General features: G+C 39.5%; 1 protein-coding gene and 1 long non-coding RNA gene across 2 annotated transcripts in view; both read right to left on the bottom strand.

Moving 5' to 3' along the window:
• Window positions 1-294: 294 nt before the first annotated feature.
• LOC118328449 lies at window positions 295-14213 on the bottom strand. Its single transcript, XR_004796736.1, has 3 exons — window positions 13162-14213; window positions 10011-10022; window positions 295-5563 (listed from the first exon to the last, which is right to left on the bottom strand). It is a non-coding gene; the product is annotated as an uncharacterized LOC118328449 (long non-coding RNA).
• Window positions 14214-15300: 1087 nt separating this feature from the next.
• The window catches only part of LOC118328065 (LIM/homeobox protein LMX-1.2-like), a 48064-nt gene continuing 44141 nt past the window's right edge, over window positions 15301-19223 (bottom strand). The window contains exon 3 of the mRNA XM_035661669.1: window positions 15301-15574. Coding sequence (XP_035517562.1) covers window positions 15301-15574 — 274 coding nt within the window. The remainder of the gene's footprint in view (window positions 15575-19223) is intronic.

Genomic DNA, 19223 nt, shown 5'->3' with positions numbered 1-19223 from the left:
TCAGTTCTCAGCCAAAGACAGCATAAATTACATGTCTGATGAATTCTGTTGAGATGGAAGCTGTACACTGATTATCAAAATCAACTGTTTACAGATGTCAACAAACAGCTGATAACCTCCAAAGTATCTGCTACATTACCTGGGGGACCTCTACTTATTCTACAGCTGTTTAACTAAACACAAGGTCAGACAACACATTGTTCTTGTTAGTCTTTGAAACTATAATAGATAATATTTAGCATCTGCTCTGAAAACATGACAAGCTCAGAGATGAAGAGACCAGGCGTCAGGAGGTAGAGAAAAGGAGATAGCTTTACTATAAAGAAGGCGTCGCTAGCAGAAGTTGCAACATCTCATCATACACGCATACATGGTGAATATATTTATGCCATTTTCTGTTGAGTATGTACCTTACAAAAGCTGTTATTTTGCGTGTCGAAGCAAGACTTTGACGAGCTGCTCTGTTACACATGGTAAAAACAAGAAGATGCTAATATGAGAATTCATTAAAAAAAAGCCAAACCGCATGTGATCAATCCCAAAAAATCCAGTTGCACCAGTAAGATTCTAGACGTTGCAGCATTTTGAAACAAAGAGAAACAAAAAGCTGTAGAACTGCACATTGACATTTTCTTTTCCCCGATGAAAGGTGAGCTGAGGTGATGCGGAGAGAAAAAGAGACACTTGGCTCCGTGTGTACCTAAAATCGACGTGCACAAAGAAAAGGACAAGAAAAAAAAGCACTGTGTTTCAGCAAATATGCATATTTCTCTTTTCTTTGTTATATAGCCAGTCTACAACATTCCCCTATTGTGATCCACTCGGGGGGGTGAGAAAGGCCGTGTGGGAAGAAGGAGGGGATGCAGGTTTCCAGGACAGATCTTAAAGAAAACACTTCCAACGAGTCCAGTTTGAATGTTCGGACTAACGTTACCAATGTTTGATCTCTCAGTGCTTTTTCTTCCAGTTTTCTTCCATCGCAGCACCGGTTTGCTGTTTTTGTCAAGATGTCTGTGCTCGGTGCTCACACCAGCGTTAGAGTCAACAGTAAAACAATGGTATCAGAGGAAAACACTCCACTGATTAAAACTCAGAGGATATTGCTTTGAGTTCCTGCAGAGAGACATAAGGAAACATGAGTTTTTGGAATTAGTGGCACAGAGGTTGTGTTTTAGAAGAATCAGACACTCTTTTGTTTTAAAAGGGGGAAGGAAATACCAGGCCAGAACTGTTTTCAAAATGGCCGCCTGTCACCGGGACACAAGCTGTGTTCCATTTTAGAGGCCTCCTCCTTTGAAGTCTGCAGATTGAAAGTGTTACAATAGATGGACAAGGTCAGTTCGACTTCAAATGAGTCAAGAACTGCAGGCTTCTTTTGCCAGATTTGGTTAATGTATTGTGGACCCGTCAAATGTTTAATGGTGCATTTATGGCAATCTTTGTCAACTTGTAATAATTGTCAGATAAAGCTGACTATTGTAAAGCCAATACAGGATGCAAATGTCAGCTGGAAATAAACTCCACCGTTTTTTTGGTGGCACTTGTTTTGCCAACTAAAAATGTTAATCATATTCGCCTTTTTACCTGCCTGTTTGTCAGATGGCTTTACCCAAGTTTATCAGTGGTATTTACCACTTCTAAACCTATTACATAATGTAAGGTAATGGGCCACCAACTGGCACCAATTGGGGTTTGTGAAAACATCTTGCGCTGTGGTTTGTCCCGAAACAGCTTACTCACCTACCAAAGAGAGTAAAATGACATAGTTGGCCCTGCAGTGAAAAGGCAGGAAAAAAACTATTACCAAAGCTTCACAAGATTCTTAAAAGTTAATGTTTTGGGAAACCCAGGTTATGAATTATTAAGGACCTGCAGTATTTCTTTTGGAAGTGTGGATTTTTCAAGTTGATGAGATTGCCTGAATGTAGCATTATGGGTCAGAATTGCCCAAAATAGACATGGATGTGGACAGCGGACATGCACACATTTTTGTTTACATGACGCTAGTCGTCTGCATAGGTAGACCAACACAAATTGGTGTGTGTGGTCCAAATGAATTAGAGAGTAATTTGAGCTTTAGTTTTGGTCTGTGTGAGGCCTGACAGGAGGAGCAGACTCAATGTTCTGTCCTCTAAAATGGAACTAGCTATGTAACAATAGGCATGTTAGGTGAAAGGCATTATGGGAACAATGAATCTATGCAGTCTGTGAGTGATGGCAAACAGTTTAAAGGAGGGGAGTTTGTTCCAATACCTCGGCAAATGTATGTTTTTTTTAGGCCTACTAGCAGCTTGTGCGCGACAGTGCTACAAACGGTATATTGCAGGAGCACTTACATCTTATTTACATCATAAAGAATCTAATGTATTCCTCTTTCACAATATAGAATCCAAACCATCATCAACAAGCGACTGATGGACTTGCCACAGTCAGTACCATATTTCACAATGTCAAAGAAAAGGGCAACACAGAGTGAAGAATGATTCTTGTTACTTTTTCAGAGTGCAAATGTTAGTCAAAGCTACAATACAAAGGTGGGTGACAGACTAGAGATGCACGCTTCGCATTTGCTCGGTGGATACAGATTTGTGACTTTTAGTTTCCTTTTCGGATAAAGCATTTTTCTGGGGAAATCGACTTAAATATTTACAAAGACAAGAGTTTTTTTTTCAGGACCTACATGTACAGAATATATGTCGAATGAATAATAAGCAACAATATTAACTTTTTGTGTGGTGGAAAAGTTTTGTTACATAAATCTGAATAACACAGAGTAATACAACATGAGTACAAGAAGAGCAGCACAACGGACGGATAAACATAACCTTTTCATGTACGATGACGGGTATTTTGTTGTTTTGTTTACAGCAGACAACATACTGTTGTGTTGAATGCCTCTTATGATGAACAATAACAGATTCTGGAGATTTAAAATTATTTGGTTAAAAAATGTGTATGTAACAATAATTAAATTAAGGACTAATATATTAATACTATCCACATAATGTAATAAATAGAAATATAAAATAATATTAATATTTAAAATACAACTCGCAGTCGCTAACTGCAGTAAAGATCTATGTGATTTAGGGTTTAATAGTGCCGTTGAGTAGCAGGTAACTACAGTATGAGTGCCAAAGTTATGTGGTGAAACCAATGAGCACTCAGTGACCATTTAGTATAAAATCAGGAAACCCAAGCAAATCATTGAGTCAGTCCATCAGTCTACTAACAGAATGACTACATGGCAAATATGGTTGAAGAACAAGTGAAATACTGAGTGTGTGTACTTCTAAAAACTTGTTCTGTCACTCAAATATTTTTATTTTTTATTTTGTCCTCTGCAAAAACTGAAGAGTAAGCTTATGGGCTTCATTTCAAAAGGTGGCTCTGAATTTAATGTACATATATTCATGCTGTAAATTTAATTCAAGTATTCTACGTGGCCCTAACGCAGTCCTTATTTTTTCATCAAATTGATTGAGTTTATAAAAACTAGAGGGAAGGAAAGAAGTGTAGATCCTTCTCTCAGGGTGGATTCAGACTAAACATGAAGACAATTTTAGAGGCGGTGCAATTGCATATATGTTACAAAGACGTAAGAGGAAAAACAATCATGAATTAAGCCGAAGATGTGCCCATCCGAATTGAAAATGTTGACAATGTGAGCTTCTGAGGAAAAATAAAACAAAGTAAGAATTGGAGGTTGGTGTGGATGTTGCTAGCTAGCTGACACCTAAAGTCTGTACATTGGCTGTTTAAGGCGAATAAAGACAGACTGCAAAAACAATCCAGTGACGAAATTTGTGAGAAAAATGCAAGGCAGAAATTTAGTCTGAACACACCTTAAGGATCCCAGCCTCTCATGCTGCATTCATGTCCCATGGGAGAGAACGTAGATATTAGCTTCCAACTTGAAAATATTATACATCTCAGCTTAAAGGGACCCTAAACTAACAGAATTAATTCCGGTGTCAAAGCTAAGAAAATACATGTAGGAAAGTTGTAGAGGAATATAAAGTATTTTTTTTAAAAATGTTTTCTTTCATAGTAAGTCATTATGCGATCACCATGTTGGATTGACGTTGCAATGTTTGGTTTGGTGTAAAAAAAAAGGACCGCTCACTTATTCATGTTGTAACAAATAAGAAACCAGCAGAGAAACAGAATCATATAAGCTTTACAGCTCCAAAGAAGTACAACCATCAACCAACAGTTGATCCCATTTGACATGAATGCAGCATTAGCCTGCATGCTAAATAAGGAATCACTGGGTTGTGAACTACTGGTGTTTCTCAAGCAAAACTAGTGTTCCTCTCTGTTGCCTTCCCATTTCTCTTGCACTAAGTTACTACCATGCTTCCAAAATATTATTTATCAACTTTAAAAAAAAAAAAAAGGGACTCATCAACAACATACTGTAGCAGAGCTTGCTGCTTGTGGCAGAAATAGCTCTTGTTGTGGCGGCCATTTTGAACATCTGCAATATAACATTGGATTCGAGGTAAGAAAAACATGTCTACCACGTCTACAAGGCAAAGTGAATAAAAGCAAGTGATTCAGCCTGCAAGTGGTAACGAAATGGAAAATGTGTACTTTTACTAACCAGATTAAACCCAAAATGGTATGGAGGTGATAGTGCATAGTTTTGCAGGGCACTAAAATGTGTGCCATGACTGTATTCAGCACTCAGATTCAATGACTCGTCTACCAGCTGTGGAAAAACTAAAATCTTTCATTGCGTAAATATCAATATGATAAACATATCTGCCGGCATCCTGTTGAGTTTGATGTTTAGAAGCTGATATGTTACAGGATGGGGCCAGTGTGTGTGTGTGTAAGGGACTTCTTGTGTGTACTTTACTGGGATGCTACACAGAGGAGGTATGATGGGTGTATCAGGAAGGAGAGCATGGACACTGGAAATGTTTGGAGCAGAAACCAACCAAAGAAAAATCTCTAAAGAATGCTTGTTGATGCTTCCAAATGCTGAAAGCTGCCCCAAAGGCACACTTAGTCTGTGTGGGTAAAGGGCAGGCAGAGTGCAGAGGAAAACGAGCACTGTCCACTTTGTCCAAACGTCACCTCCAAGGGGCCAATTTCTCAGAGCTGGAAAAGTAAAACAAAGGCTTGTGGTCTAATTCCAACCTCGTGTTCCTCTCTTACTTAATCTGCAGAGGAAAGCCTACACAGTCTCCAGACAGGCCCTGCTGCGTTTGTTTAATGTGTTTCATATAGTAATATATTTGTGTGTGTGTGTGTTTTGGTGTCTGGTGTATGATGTTGCTCTCAAATCAGAGGGCGCAACTGAGTCCATTGTGTGCCACTATGTAGCTACGCCAGTGAGTAGATGGCGTTGACGGGCGAGGTGGCCTCGGAGCTCTCATTGCCCTCCGTCTCGTCCTTGTCCTTCTTCACCGTGTACTGGCCGATGAAGGAACCGTCCTCGTTGAACTGGCCATCTCCACCTTCACCGTAGTCCACTAGACTGTCATCGCTTTCCTTCACGTTGCCATCCAGTGATGTCTGGCTGCCCTGCAGAGGCTTGTTGTCCTCGTCGCTGCTGCAAAGAACAAGGACAAGGAGGAGGGTTAAAGATTAAAATGGCAGCGGGGTGTTGTTGCACAGTGTCAGCAGGAGTTGGGGACCCTGACGACCCCATTGGCACAAGTTAAAAGGGAAAAGTGAAAGGTTACGGGGATTGCAGGTAAAGAAATGATGTTAATTCCATAATTTCAGCTTTTCTATTGACAAGTCTTGGTGAAGTGACTGAATGTTCAGGTCAATCAGGCCTTGTCAGACTAGAATTTTTACTTTTATGATTCATTTCTTTTCCATATTTTCCTTAAATAATAGCCTTGGATATTTTCAATTTTATATTAATGCAGTATTCACATGCTATGTGTCATTTGGAAGAGTTATCAATCTGTATTCATTCCTCCTAACCACACTGGCTGTGAAGGAGTTCCTTCATAGATTGAGGATGATGGGGACAAAATCCACAATCCTTGTTCTATGAAAAGATGCATTCTAAAGTTATTGTTTGGTACTTTTATTTTTAATTAGCCAAAGCTAATGTGAGGCTTCAGATATCTGGGTTCAGTCTTGCGATAGCAGACGATCGGCGATTTCAGAGCCTACCAATCATCTGGGGATTTCTAAATCCACAGCTAACAAACATACAACTCTTACTTTAAGGACACGCCTTACCTGAAACAAAACTCTCCCTGTATTCTTTTAAAAACATTGAAAATGGATGTCCTAAGCAACGTTATATATGGTACAACACTGTTTTTAGTGCACAACTTACGCATGTTACCGCTTTGACTTTGGGTTGGTTCTGTAAGCTACGAAAGCTGGGAGAAGGTTTTCAGCATTTAGAGACTGACTTGTGCGTCCAATTAAAAAATCAAGTGAATATCTTCATCCTGGTAGTTGTGTGCAAGTTTATTTCTGATGTTTTGTCAGGATCAAAAACACATGCCATTACCAGGATGTATACCCCTGTCCATGGAATTAGAAAAAAAAAATGTTGTACTAAAGCTTAAATTACAATTTTTGTGTCCACAAAGTTGCAAGGGTCTGTGTGAGATGAATTTCATCATCTCCTCATATAATGGATGTCCACAAAGAATACACATGGCCTCTTTACAGACATTTGTGTGCAGCGTGGGCTACTTTTTGGGCAGGTCAAAATTGTTTTGCATGGGTCGTGATAATTTGGGCAATGTTTGTAACATTTATGCAGTTTCCACCATTCAAAAGTTAGGACATATTCCAATAAATCATTCCCTCATCTAATTTTAGGTAAGCAGTTGACATTGACAGGGCACTAACACACAATGACTTATAACTGATGATAGCCAAATGACATTTTAGTTTATTACAACTAGGTTGAAACTTTTTCCAATTATTATTCCATGATAGCTTTGCGATAAAAGACTTGTAATCTGTATATGTGAGTTAGATCTTCTCACATCTAATGTTTAATCTAAAAGACTTTTCTGATGTTGGCAGGCTGTAAGCTGTGATGCCCTGATTGGGCTACTTTTAGTCACTCCAACATCTGATGCAAACACCTTATGGAATATATCTGTCCCTCAGATATGAGCTTGTTGAATCCTCATATTAGCTTCAGCCATACTGTAGAAGGCTTTTTTGCATGGATCACAGAGAGATTTGGTCCCACGTCAAGCTTAAATGGCCGTACGGAAACAATAGAGATGATTATAACTCTCTCAGCATACATATGGCATGTGACTATTGTATCAAAACAGACTTGAGAAAATCCAAACCAGTCCTTAAACAACATAGCTGCACCGCATTTTATACCAAAGATGCTTGTTGATCAACAGTTAAAAGTCGATTTTGCAGAACGCTATACAGTATTCGCTTATGTATTTTAAAAGCAACCCTGTCTCCTAAAAATTACATTCATATAAAACTCATTTGCACTGATTTGTTTCATAGGAAATGTAATTCTGCCTGGAGTAAGTTCTTTATCAGCGTAACACAGAATGTATCTTCCAATACAGAATGTTTATATTGAATTTATACTTTTAGTCTTTCCTTTACTTTAACTAAACCCTAAACATCAAAACACATAGGACGGACAAGGACTCTACGATGTAGTCCTGTGCTTTGATTATCTGTTACAACCTCATCCCTATAACTTCTGTACACTGTAAGAACGTCATACGTACTGGACTGGAAAAAATACTGCCTGTTAAAATATTCCAGGCAGCAATTACATTTCCTCCAAAACATATCTGGCAAAGCAAATAAGAAAACATACAGTATTTTGTAGGAGACAGGGGTGATTAAAAAAGATAAATACTGTCCTCAAAAATTCACTTGCATACACATGCTAAATGATGGCCGTTTTCTGACATGAGATCTAAGCATGAAAACTCCATCGGACCTCATTTATGGAGCTGTGCTTGATCTCAGTTCAGAGCATGGCTGCATGTCTCCTAACGCTGCTTTAAAAGGGGAAGAGAACTTCATGCACAGGGAGTAAGAGCTACAGACTAGCATTAGCTTTGTCTTAGATCAAGCCAGTAGCATAACAGCAAGAAATGCATTTGAAGGATGCAAAAGTGAGATATTTGTCTGTGGAGATTTCTCTTCCCATCTCATGTCTGTGCATTGCATTTCATGGTTATCAAACATGGTGTATTTACATTCCCTAGGAGAGGACAGAATCTACGCTTCTCAGAATCATCATGCTCCATGCTGAAACTCTTCACCACAAAACCACACAAATCACCTAATACATTTGAGAAACCATACATGTTAATAATCAAGAGACCAGGACAAAGGCAGCACGATAAAAGCCTGACACAATTAGAATCCAGCAAATTCAACTTAATCCAGTATTTACAATGTACAACAAAACCTTTCAGAGTAGAGCAAGAGACAAGGAGAGAAGCAGAGACGGGCTGACACGTAAGAAGGTGAAGAGATGTTACAAAGAAGATGGAGTGGAAGTTGAGAATATGCGAGGGAAGTGGTGAATAAATGGCAGTAATCTTATCAATTGACCCTTCCTAAGTCCCGCTCCTTTTTGCTCTGTGCTGCAATAACAGTTGAGCAGACCTCAGTCAACTTTCTCCTTTCCTGTACTCATGAAGGGTAAATTAAAATGCCAAGTGTGAGAACAGTGACACATTTAGCTCCAGCACACCGGATTTGAAATGAAACCATGACTATGGGAACTGACTGAGGAAAACTCAAAAAAAAGACTGCCTCAACCCCAAATCAATGGAGGTGAATGGAAGTTGGTCTGTGTTATTTAACTGCAGTTTTCATTGTGTGAAAATTATTATTATTATTTTTTTTTTAAGTTTGGATGAGCCAATTCATTAAGAATAATAGTCTTGTAACCATGACTATGATGTTAACTTAAGAAAACCTTAACCATAGAGCTGGTCCTTCAGAAAATGCTCATATTAATTTTCTTTTTGTGCAACCATGATAAGATTGTAAAAGGATCATGGGGTACTTTTTCAATACAAATGAAAGGACTTAATTGTTTTATTTCAAATCCAATGTGCTGGTGTACAGAGCCAACACAGCACAACTGTGTCACTGTCCATATAGTTGCATATTGTAGTGCATATAATGTAGTTACAAAGAAAGAAAAGTGTTGTTCTTAAAAGTTCCCAGAGGGCCTGTTAAGTTGTCGATTCAGGTATGTCCCCATAACTCATAAATATATCAGATGCAGTGTGCAGTAAGGTGAGCAGGAAAGCAGCTGGCAGATAGAAAGTAGCTCTGTTGTTCGATGTCCTTTTGAGTGTGCCGGGAGTAAATCAGAAGGACATCTCTCTATGCACCGGTGCCACTGAAACGTTTCAAGATTACATCTCTAACAGCTAATTAAATAGATCTGGCCAAGAGGCAGAGCCTTTTTCAAACCGCCTGCTCTGATTGTGTTTGCCAAGCTTGCTTTCATTTGTTGACCGTACCGCACCAGCAACTTCAGTGAGCCGGGGGTCTTTTAAGAGAGAGCCTTTTATTTCAGTGACTTCAATATGTCTTCAGAATGAAAGAGGGCAGAGCCAGGAATGATTCAATTATCTGATTAGGTGATTTTTTTGAGTAGAGTAGTTTCTTAAGAAGAGCAAAGGTGGGCGAAGTAACTTAGAAAATGGGAGAGTTTCAGATAACCTTCGTTGCATAACAAAATGTAAACTCACCCATTTGCAGCGTTCACCAAATCTCATGAAAATGACTATAGAGTCAGGATGTCAGCACTGGGTTTTGTGTTTTTCTATTTCAGCTTGACAGTTTTATGAGTATGTTATTATCCAATATCGGATTAACCATGCTTTGAAATGTTTTAATTTGATGGATTAAATGTATTAGAATGCAAATTAATTGGAATGGCTCAAACAGACACTAATCAATTAGAATGCACTGCAAATGAGCAATAGAGGACTAGATTTTCTTAGAGCGGGATTAAGAGGACTCAGGTGGTGATACCGGAGACTCTCTTCCTTTCATACCTTTCAAGAGACCTTTGGACCAATGACGAAAATAAATCCCAAAAGAGACGAAGGACACAGACATAAAGTGGGGTGGGTAGAACAGAAAGACAGTCATGAGACAGATGGATAACCAGACATGAACAGATACTGAAAAAGGAAGCCTAACTTTGTCGGTGTAGGGAGATGTGGAACAACATTAACACTTCTTTGCTAAGGGCAGAGGTAAATACATTTTAATCATCATAAGCCTAGTGACATAAAACAAATAAAGTAAAGCTTTGAATAAAATAAATGATTATTAAACATATGAGAAAAGGGCAGCATAGCATGTGTCTGGGCCATCTAACTCCAGCTTGTTACGACTTAGGTCTTGTTTTTGTAGTTTCAGCCATCATTTCGTAACCCGCTAGAGCATGAAATTATGTGAGAATCTATTTTGCCTATGCATTTGTGTCCGAACTACAATGGTACCGGACCAATCAGTGTCCTTTGAGAAAGTATTGGCAGCTACATGGGTGGGCTCTACACGTGACGCAACAATGGCAGCTCCCATAGAGGTTAGCGTAGATGCTGCTAGCATCCAGTACATACTTATCAGTATTTCTTAATAACCAAGAAATAACTACTTCCCATATGGTTCTGTGTAACAAACCACATGGTGTAGTCAGGTTAATCATTTCTATTAGTTATAATAACACTAAAGTCACCAAATGTTGCTATATTGGAACATGGGGACTTCTACTAAGTTTGATGGGGCAGGAAACACAAAGCAATCACACTGTAACCTAATGACTACACAATGGATGATTCCATACATCATGATTTACATTGTCTGATTATACAATATCAACGTTCTTGGTTCTCAACAGGATTGGGTTGTGAAGAAGCCAACTAAACATTCAGATGACATCTATAATGTCATAGCACTTGGTATCAGCAAGTACCCAAATCTAAATACTTGTATTTGCTTTGAAACAAAGTACCGATATGAGTTCTTAACAATACTATTACAGTTCTGACAATGACTTTGAAAACATGTTTTATTTTCATCAAATGTTCCTCATGTTCTGACTGTAACAAATTAAATGTTGTTAATGTTGTAAAAGTTGCTTAAAATATCTCCAAACTGCTGACATTGCTTCTCCTCTGCCTGCTCAACTAACAAGTCTAAAGTGGTATCTGGTGCACTATCAGAGAAGTTTTATGACTACAAGTACATGAGCACAGTATCGCTACAGATACTCGTATTGGTGCATCCCTACTTATAAACCTTCATGACACAGCAAAACAGTGTGCACACACAACTACAGTGAGTACAGTGGGTCAAAGTTGAATCACAAAGTGCTTACAATGGACAGTCTGGGTATTAATTGTTGTTAATTAATTTGAGTATTAAGTGTTCACCTTTGTTGCTCGTGTTTACTGCGACCCCATGACTTATTTTAAGCGATGTTGCCGCATTGCCAGATCTCAGCAATTAACTTGGTTTTTACAATGCTGATGGCCAACTACAAAAATAAAAACCCAGGTAGTAATAAATTTGATTTATCCTTTAAGGGGATGGTTCAGGTTTTTTGAAGTGGGGTTGTATGAGGTACTTGTGAGTAGATGGCAGTCAGCATGACCCCAGTTTAGAAAAGCAGACAGGAGTACCAGAATGGAAGCGAAGCAATGTACATAAAAAAAACAATATCAGTTTAAGTGCACGCTATATTAAGAATTACCACTGTTTTACCTTGCCATCACATAGCCTTTTTTGGACAGGACACTGAAGCTGTTATATCCATTTATGCCCTATCCAAAGCCGACAGACAAAACCATATATAAAAGCTTCAGTTTCCCATATGAAGGAGCTGTCTGACAGCAAGGTGTACATCAGTACATTGCTTAGCTTCTGTGCTGGTACTCCTGTCTGCTTCTCCAAACTGGTGGTGTGCTGACATCCGTCTACATATAACCCCACTTCAAAAAACCCAACTATCCCTTTTCAACTACAATATAACATCCCATGTGTTTTTCATGCGGGATGACAAGTAAAACTGTTCTTATTAAGAAAAGTTAATGATGTTTAATTCTTAGTACTGCAAACTAAAGCTACTAAAGATCCTCTGAAAGAAGTGCAAAACAAGGTGGAGAAAACAGGAGAAGCTATGCACAGAAGAAATACTGTGTCATGTGTATTTTCTACTTTCAAGATTCATGGATCCATGGTCCAGTGACTTTCTTTGATTGGGTCTTTAAGGTGTTTGTCCAGTCTTTTGTCCTCCAAATGTTCTCCAGTTGTTGCCTAAATCGGTTCCTTAAGGGTGTCAAATTGTGCCAAACATAGATCTGTCCTGCCCCCCCCTTGCCCTCACTACAACCCAAATTGATTTCCCTCGCCATCTCTCGCCTTGTGCACCAGGTGGCGGATGCTTTTTAAATGTCAGCTGGCGGAGGAAAAACAATGCAATTAACCTCTAGAAGGGTGAAAAACATGTTAGTGCCTTAGCTGGAACAAAAAAAGGTGCAAGACCTTCCATACTGTTCACCTGGGCTGTTTTCTAGGATCAATACATCTGCTTTTACTGCTGGAACAGTAACTTGGAACTGATTTGGTTATGGGAATGAATGCATCTTTGCTTTATTACTTACAGGAGAAGAAGTTTTACACAATGTCATTGGATACTGACTATTCCAGGGTGCAGGCGACACTGCACATTACTACATTAAGATCATGTTGATGTTATGTTAATGTTGCTCGATTAAAAAGCAGCTTTGAGACATAAAATAAAAGAATAAATGAAACTCCGGCAGGGGGCCATGGTCTCTGTTTTAATTGAGGTTTCACTGCTAGTGTGCCCTGTATTGTATTGACAATTTGACACCCATAAAATAACCAAAGCTGGCTCTCTGCTAATCATATTTCATCATTATGGTGCCAGCTACTTGCGTTTAAGTCTCCTGTCTATAACATTGTTTAAATAATTTAAAACCAGTGCAGGCAAGTTGCACTGCTGTTGCTGACATCATGAATGAAAACTGTGCACTCTTTACAGACTGACCAAAGAGCGTTACTCAGGCATACTGTCGTTTGGTCTCCCCAAATAAGCTCCCCCAGCTCAGGGGGAACATGTGCTCCCCCCGACATGCACAGGCCAAGAGAGATGCCGTGCGGAATCCAAAGTACCTGTTCTCGTTTTCGTTCCTGTCAGGGACAGATGACCCATTTCAGCGTGGGAAAAAGAGAGGGACGAGATGTGAGGAAACAGGGGAGACAGCAAGAGAGAGTGCCGGGAAAGAAAGAGGAAGGAGGGAGGACAAGCTCCACATGATACATGCCAGTAAATCCTTGCATGAACACAAACACACGAACACACCGACAGAGCTGAGAGGACTTGAGGGATTAGCAGCAGGAACGGAGTCTGGGTCAGAATCAGAGCAAAGCAGTGACCTTGACAGTGAGAGAGGGGTTGGGTGTTAATGTTAACTCAGTATTGATTAAAAAACAAAAGACAGGATATTACAGACTGAAGATGGATTAATCACACTGTGTTAGGCACAATAGCACAGCACCACTCAGGTGATAATAAATGCTGATTGCAACTGTTTTGAAATTACCCTCCACACTCATATAGAGCCATCTTTTGAATTTTAATGCCAGCAGGCACACTGCTGTGTCAATCAAACACTGTAATTTCACACTTATAGCAAAGGCATTTTTTACCAAAGCAGAGCTACATAATGAGATAGGATAATGAGATACAGTTTACATGTACATTCCCTTGTGCTTTGGATATGTATAACATGGATAGTCTGAATACTATAAAAGACAGGATCCTCATGATATGTTAGTATTCATACTTTTCTCTTTTCATCAATAGGATCCAAGGTCAATAATAAGATTCAGAGGCATCTTCTCATTCTACAGTCTAAATTAAAGCTAACAGTTTAGTGCCACTCACACACAGCTGAGTTAGAACATGTACTTAGATTTAGAAAGCGGGTTAAATTCAACATGTGTTTAGTCAAAGTGGACAGAAAATGACGACATTCATTCTTGATAAAGAAGAATCAAGCCACAGTGATCAGTGGGACCTGGAAGGAGCAAAGGACACGTCACTTACGAACACACACCAACACATTCTGCAGTATATACATTACATCCTCACATGATACGGCCTATCTTATAAAGGTCCACTGCACAACTCAGTACGTTCCTATTTCATATGAGGCGAGGTGTCTTGTATGGCAGTTTGAATATTGGATAGTGGGATGGCATTGTGCCTCAGTTGCTTGAGCTAGAAAACTTCATCTGCGCCCACACTAATACAGATACACGTCCACACCTACATTTTTACATAGTTTTTAAAAAGCTTGCCATCCACATAAATGGCAGAAGAATAGGAAACAGACTGTTACTTTTCTTTGAGTTGGCAAACAACAAAACTGCATTGTAATGGTATAGTTAAGATGTCGGCCTACATTGGATAGATAGACTTATACAACTGATCTTAACAGGTTATATCTCTCTTCTGTTGCATTCGACTTCCTCTGTGATCCATTTGTTTTCCTTACACTTCATTTAAGCCAAACACACAATACAGTTATCACTGACATATCTTTTTGATGGTTGTCAGAATACTCTGCTGGCTAACTAAAGCTAATATCAATTGACCCTTCCTAAGTCCCGCCATTTTTGGAACCTTGGCCAACTTCCTCCTTTCCTGTACTTAGATATGCTATGTGCTAGGCCCATCTATGTTGAAAAGACAACTACATTTTGAAAATGGTTAAAAGATAAAGGCAACATATAGACACATCTTAAGCTAGCTAATCTACATTAATTGTTAGGTAGTTACATCTGATAGCCATTAGCAAAATGCACGCTAATTGCTCAAGGACACAACATGTGGCAGGAGGAGCTGGGGATCAAACCAACTACCTTCCAATTAGTGGACTACCCGCTCTTCCTCTGAGCCACAGCCGCCCTATATGTGATATTCATGCTGCATCAACTATGAAAAACACTATACACACTTCGTCTGTATTATGTAGTAGGGGGTTCCATACAGTGTTAGTTGTGGTGGCCTCTGTGGTCAAAAGCGGTAGTGTTTTTACCACCTTTTTTCATTGATTTTAAGGGGAATCTGACCGAATTCAACCTTGTGGCAGACATTAAGAATAACTATACAGAAATATTTTCACTGATGGTCTTGTTTGTTTATGTAGGTCATATAAATGCACCAGTAATAAAATGAGACTGTTTTATAACCAGTTAAAAACTCATTACATTATGTTTAAGTAATTTATTGGATGTGTGTTTAAATCACTGTTTGCAACAGTCTGCTATAGAATACCCAGTCTTACCTGAGTTGGAGTTGTCTAGACTGACTGTGCTGAGCAGGTCCTTCTCCCTCTCATAGTCACTCTTGCACAGCAGCTGACCCTCTTTCAGAACAAACTCGTCTCCTTTGCACAGCTGGCGCTCACAGACGCAGCAGCAGAAGCAGCTAAGGTGGTAAACGCTCTCCAGAGCTCGCATTACAAACTCTGTGGGTGCTATCTTCTCCAGACAGCCACTGCACTTGGTGGCAAACAGCCTGCGGATACACAGGAGAAAGAAAGATGTTAAAAATACAGAATGTACAGGGGGAAAGTGTTCAATAACCACATATCAATAAATTGAAAATGGGCTTGCTGAGTAATTAAATGAATTTATTTGATATAGTGCACAATAAGAAAGAAATCTGAAAGGAGTCATTGGTCATCTGGATGTATCAGATGTGGAGCAGGACTTATGATGGGAGCAGACTAGACCCATGGGCGCTGGATGTGAAGGAAAAGAAGGAGGGTTGCAGTGTCCTGTATACCCGCCAAGTAGCCCACATAAAGGTTGTGTAACAGGTAAAAAATATATTTATATAAATTCACAAGCACAAGTAAAAGTTTACTAAATGCAGGTAAGAACAAAAATAAGCTAATTTCAGCTCAGCTCATTTTTTGAGATAACAGTGGATTGGAAAAGACAAGAGAAAAAGGGTTGGTGAGACGAATGAATTAGGAGTCCTGGGAGGGAGAGAGTTTACTAAATATACTGTACAGTGTGGCATTACTGTATATGCTGTAACCAGAAACCAGAAAGAAGCCAGATGTAGCTGAGCTAAATGAATGAGCTATTACTTAGCTTTTATATTTAACCCTTTCAAGCTCTCTGTGTATGTGGTAGGGTTTTTGATGTTGTAATGGGCCCACAGAAGGCCTGCTCAAAGGGCTGATTCATGGAAAGAATAGGGACAATTTTCCAACCGCTCCCCAAAACCACCTAATGAGGCAATATGCGATTGTGGCTGCTATTAGATGAGGGAATATTACTGAATATTACTGAGTCTGGTCCACTTTGAGAAATTCAAGATGCCTGATTTATTTTATGTATCTGATTTATTTCCTGGTTGCATGGTGGTGCAGTGATTAGCACTGTGACCCCAAAGCAAGAAGGCTCCTGGTGCTCCAGCTTACAGGTTAATTGGTGGCTCCAAATTGCCTTTAGGTGTGAATGTGAGTGTGAATGTTTTTTTTGTTTCTGTGTCAGCCCTGTGATTGACTGATGACCTGTATGTTAACAGCTCCAGCTCCCCCATGACCGTAAGGATAAGTAGGTTCATCTTTTTCTTTCTTTTTTGTTAAATTAAAGATGCCATCATCTAGTCAATTCCAGAAAAACTGCTACATTAAAGCTGCAGTAGGTAACTTTTCTAAAAATAACTTTTTTTTTTGTCGTATTTGCTGAAACGTTCACTATATCCTGACAGTAGTACATGAGACAGATAATCTGAGAAAATCTGGTTCCTCTGGCTCCTCCTAGTGCTCCTGATGGCATTTGAAAGAATCCACCGGGTATGATGACCTCAAGCTGAAGAGCAACCAAGCTGAAGAGTGGAGCCAAGACTGCCAGTGGAGCCAGAATTGCAGCCAGCACAGATCTCTATAGACACATTCTCCCTGCTGACAGTGCACAGTAAGAGTGAGAAAACCTCCCAGAGAAAGAGCGGGAAGAAAGAGAGAGATCACAGAAGCCAAGGAGAGAGAAAAGATAGACAGGGAACAAAAAACTAAAGAGAGTGAGTTGTGTGAAGGGTCTTTTTTGGAAATGTTGAAATGGTGTGGGGAGTGTTTGTGTGTGTGAGTGTGTGTGTAGTACATTTCTGTACCTCATAAGCTTGTTGTGCTCTGTGACTGATAGAAACTGAATTGTGTATAATATGTGTAGATGGCAAATATGCCTTTATATGGGACTATGCAAAGCATCCGGTCACAAAATATGATCTATATATTATATATTATATTTCAAACTGGGGTCCGCACTGCCTAGTTTGACAGTTTGATCTGAGTTTTGTGCATTCTGTTTATCATCTGTTTTATTCTAAATGGGATCATAATTTACTAAATGAACAGCATGCTGTATGGAAGAAGACTGAAACGAGATATTGAGACCATAAACTAATCAGGAAACTGTTTACTGAGCTCATAAATCAAGTCAGAAGTTTCTTAGTTTCTCCATAAGACTCAATATTATCAGACTTCTTCTTTGCCCCCTGATGGCCATTAGAAAGAATGCAGGTTTAGGACACGTCACTGTTATTTTCACTACATAAACCAGGAAGCTCTGTTCACTAATTATACACCTTCCCCTATACATACGTAAGGCCATAGCACCATGAATGTGAAGACACAGTAGCTATAGGACAGTCACAGGCTCACTGTGTACATTCAGCCTGTTACTTAATGGATTAACAGTGGCTACTGTTAAAAAATGGCAGTTCAACATGATGGACCTAATGGAAGGCGACCTGTGGTGTTTGTAAATAAAAACAGCTCATTCTAAGATAACAAAAACACATAGATTCTCAAATTCAGGTGATTATACACTAAGAAAACATACTTAGGAATATTATATTTCTGACAATAAATGTTAAATGGACTGAACTTTTGTAGCGCTACACCACATTCACTCTGAACATACATCATTCTGCACAGTAAAGATCAAACATCACACTGCAGGAACAAGAAGGAAAACTGATTTTTGACTGGAGGGGGACTTTTGGACCTTTGTTTCCATGGTTGTGATGTCATGATTGTTGAATCTGGAAAAGGAGGGCAGGACAGAGGAATGGGAGGAGGAAGGAGGTATAGCTGTAAGGTTAGTGTTTGGACAGCTGCACTCCTCCTCCTCCTCCTCTCTGAGTGTGACCATACCCTCCTCTATTCAACAGCTCTTTCTCCCTGCTGTCCACCTCCCTCCATCTCTTTCAGTTCCTCTTTTTCAACCTCTTGTCTCTCCTGCCTCTCTGTTCAGATGCTGACATTTATAGGCAGTGAAGAAAATGGAAAGAGAGCACAGGACACAGGGACACGATAGGTATTAAAGCTGCAGTAGATAACTTCTTTCTCATATTTACTGAAACTTTCACTATATCCTGACAATAGTACACAAGACAAAAAATCTGGTTCCTAAGTACAGTCTATTTGCTTTCATTCTAGCCCGCTGGATTCTTGCAAATGCCATTAGGAGCACTACAACAAGCCAGAGGAACCTGATTTTTTTTTCACAGATTATCTGTCTCATGTACTACTGTCAGAATTCAGTGAAAATGTCAGCAATAATGACAAATGGTTATTTTTATAAAAGTTACCCGATGCAGCTTATAAGCTAATGAGACTATTTGCAGTACAGTAGCTACGGTTATCATCTGTTGTTTTAAGTGAAAGACTCCACTGATGTGTCGATGCACAGGGGCAGAGCCTGGGCAGATGAGGGTAGCACTCTGGGTCCGGATCGCCACGCACGGGACATTGACAGTCTTGACCGCTATGCTATGGAGCGCTGGGAGGTCATCCTGCATTTCATGGTGGGTTCTCCCTGTGCTGCTGTAAGTCAGGACCTGGCTCAGCTGCTGGTTCAAGCAGGCCTCATGAAAAGGTACACAGTAGTAATAGTAGAGAACACGGATCAGTTTATTATTACACACACATTTAAATAATACTCATCAAATATGTTTTGTAGTGTCATGTATGTAACATGTAGTTCAGTTGTGTACTTCCATTATCCCAAATGTTTCCAACAATGTTCAAACTCAGAGAAATCTGTCATTTTATTTAGGTAACGCTGCGTTTCAGTGGTCACCTGTTAATGGCATCATATCCCCTTTGTGCATGCGTCAGCGTTGTGCTGTCATACATTGACTTTTTATC

This window comes from Morone saxatilis, unplaced genomic scaffold (genome assembly GCF_004916995.1).
Source record: "Morone saxatilis isolate NCDOM2014 unplaced genomic scaffold, NCSU_SB_2.0 Contig18, whole genome shotgun sequence".
Lineage (NCBI taxonomy): Eukaryota > Metazoa > Chordata > Actinopteri > Moronidae > Morone > Morone saxatilis.
The sequence above is the reverse complement of the archived record's forward strand: the minus strand, read 5'-3'. Positions and strand labels throughout refer to the sequence as shown.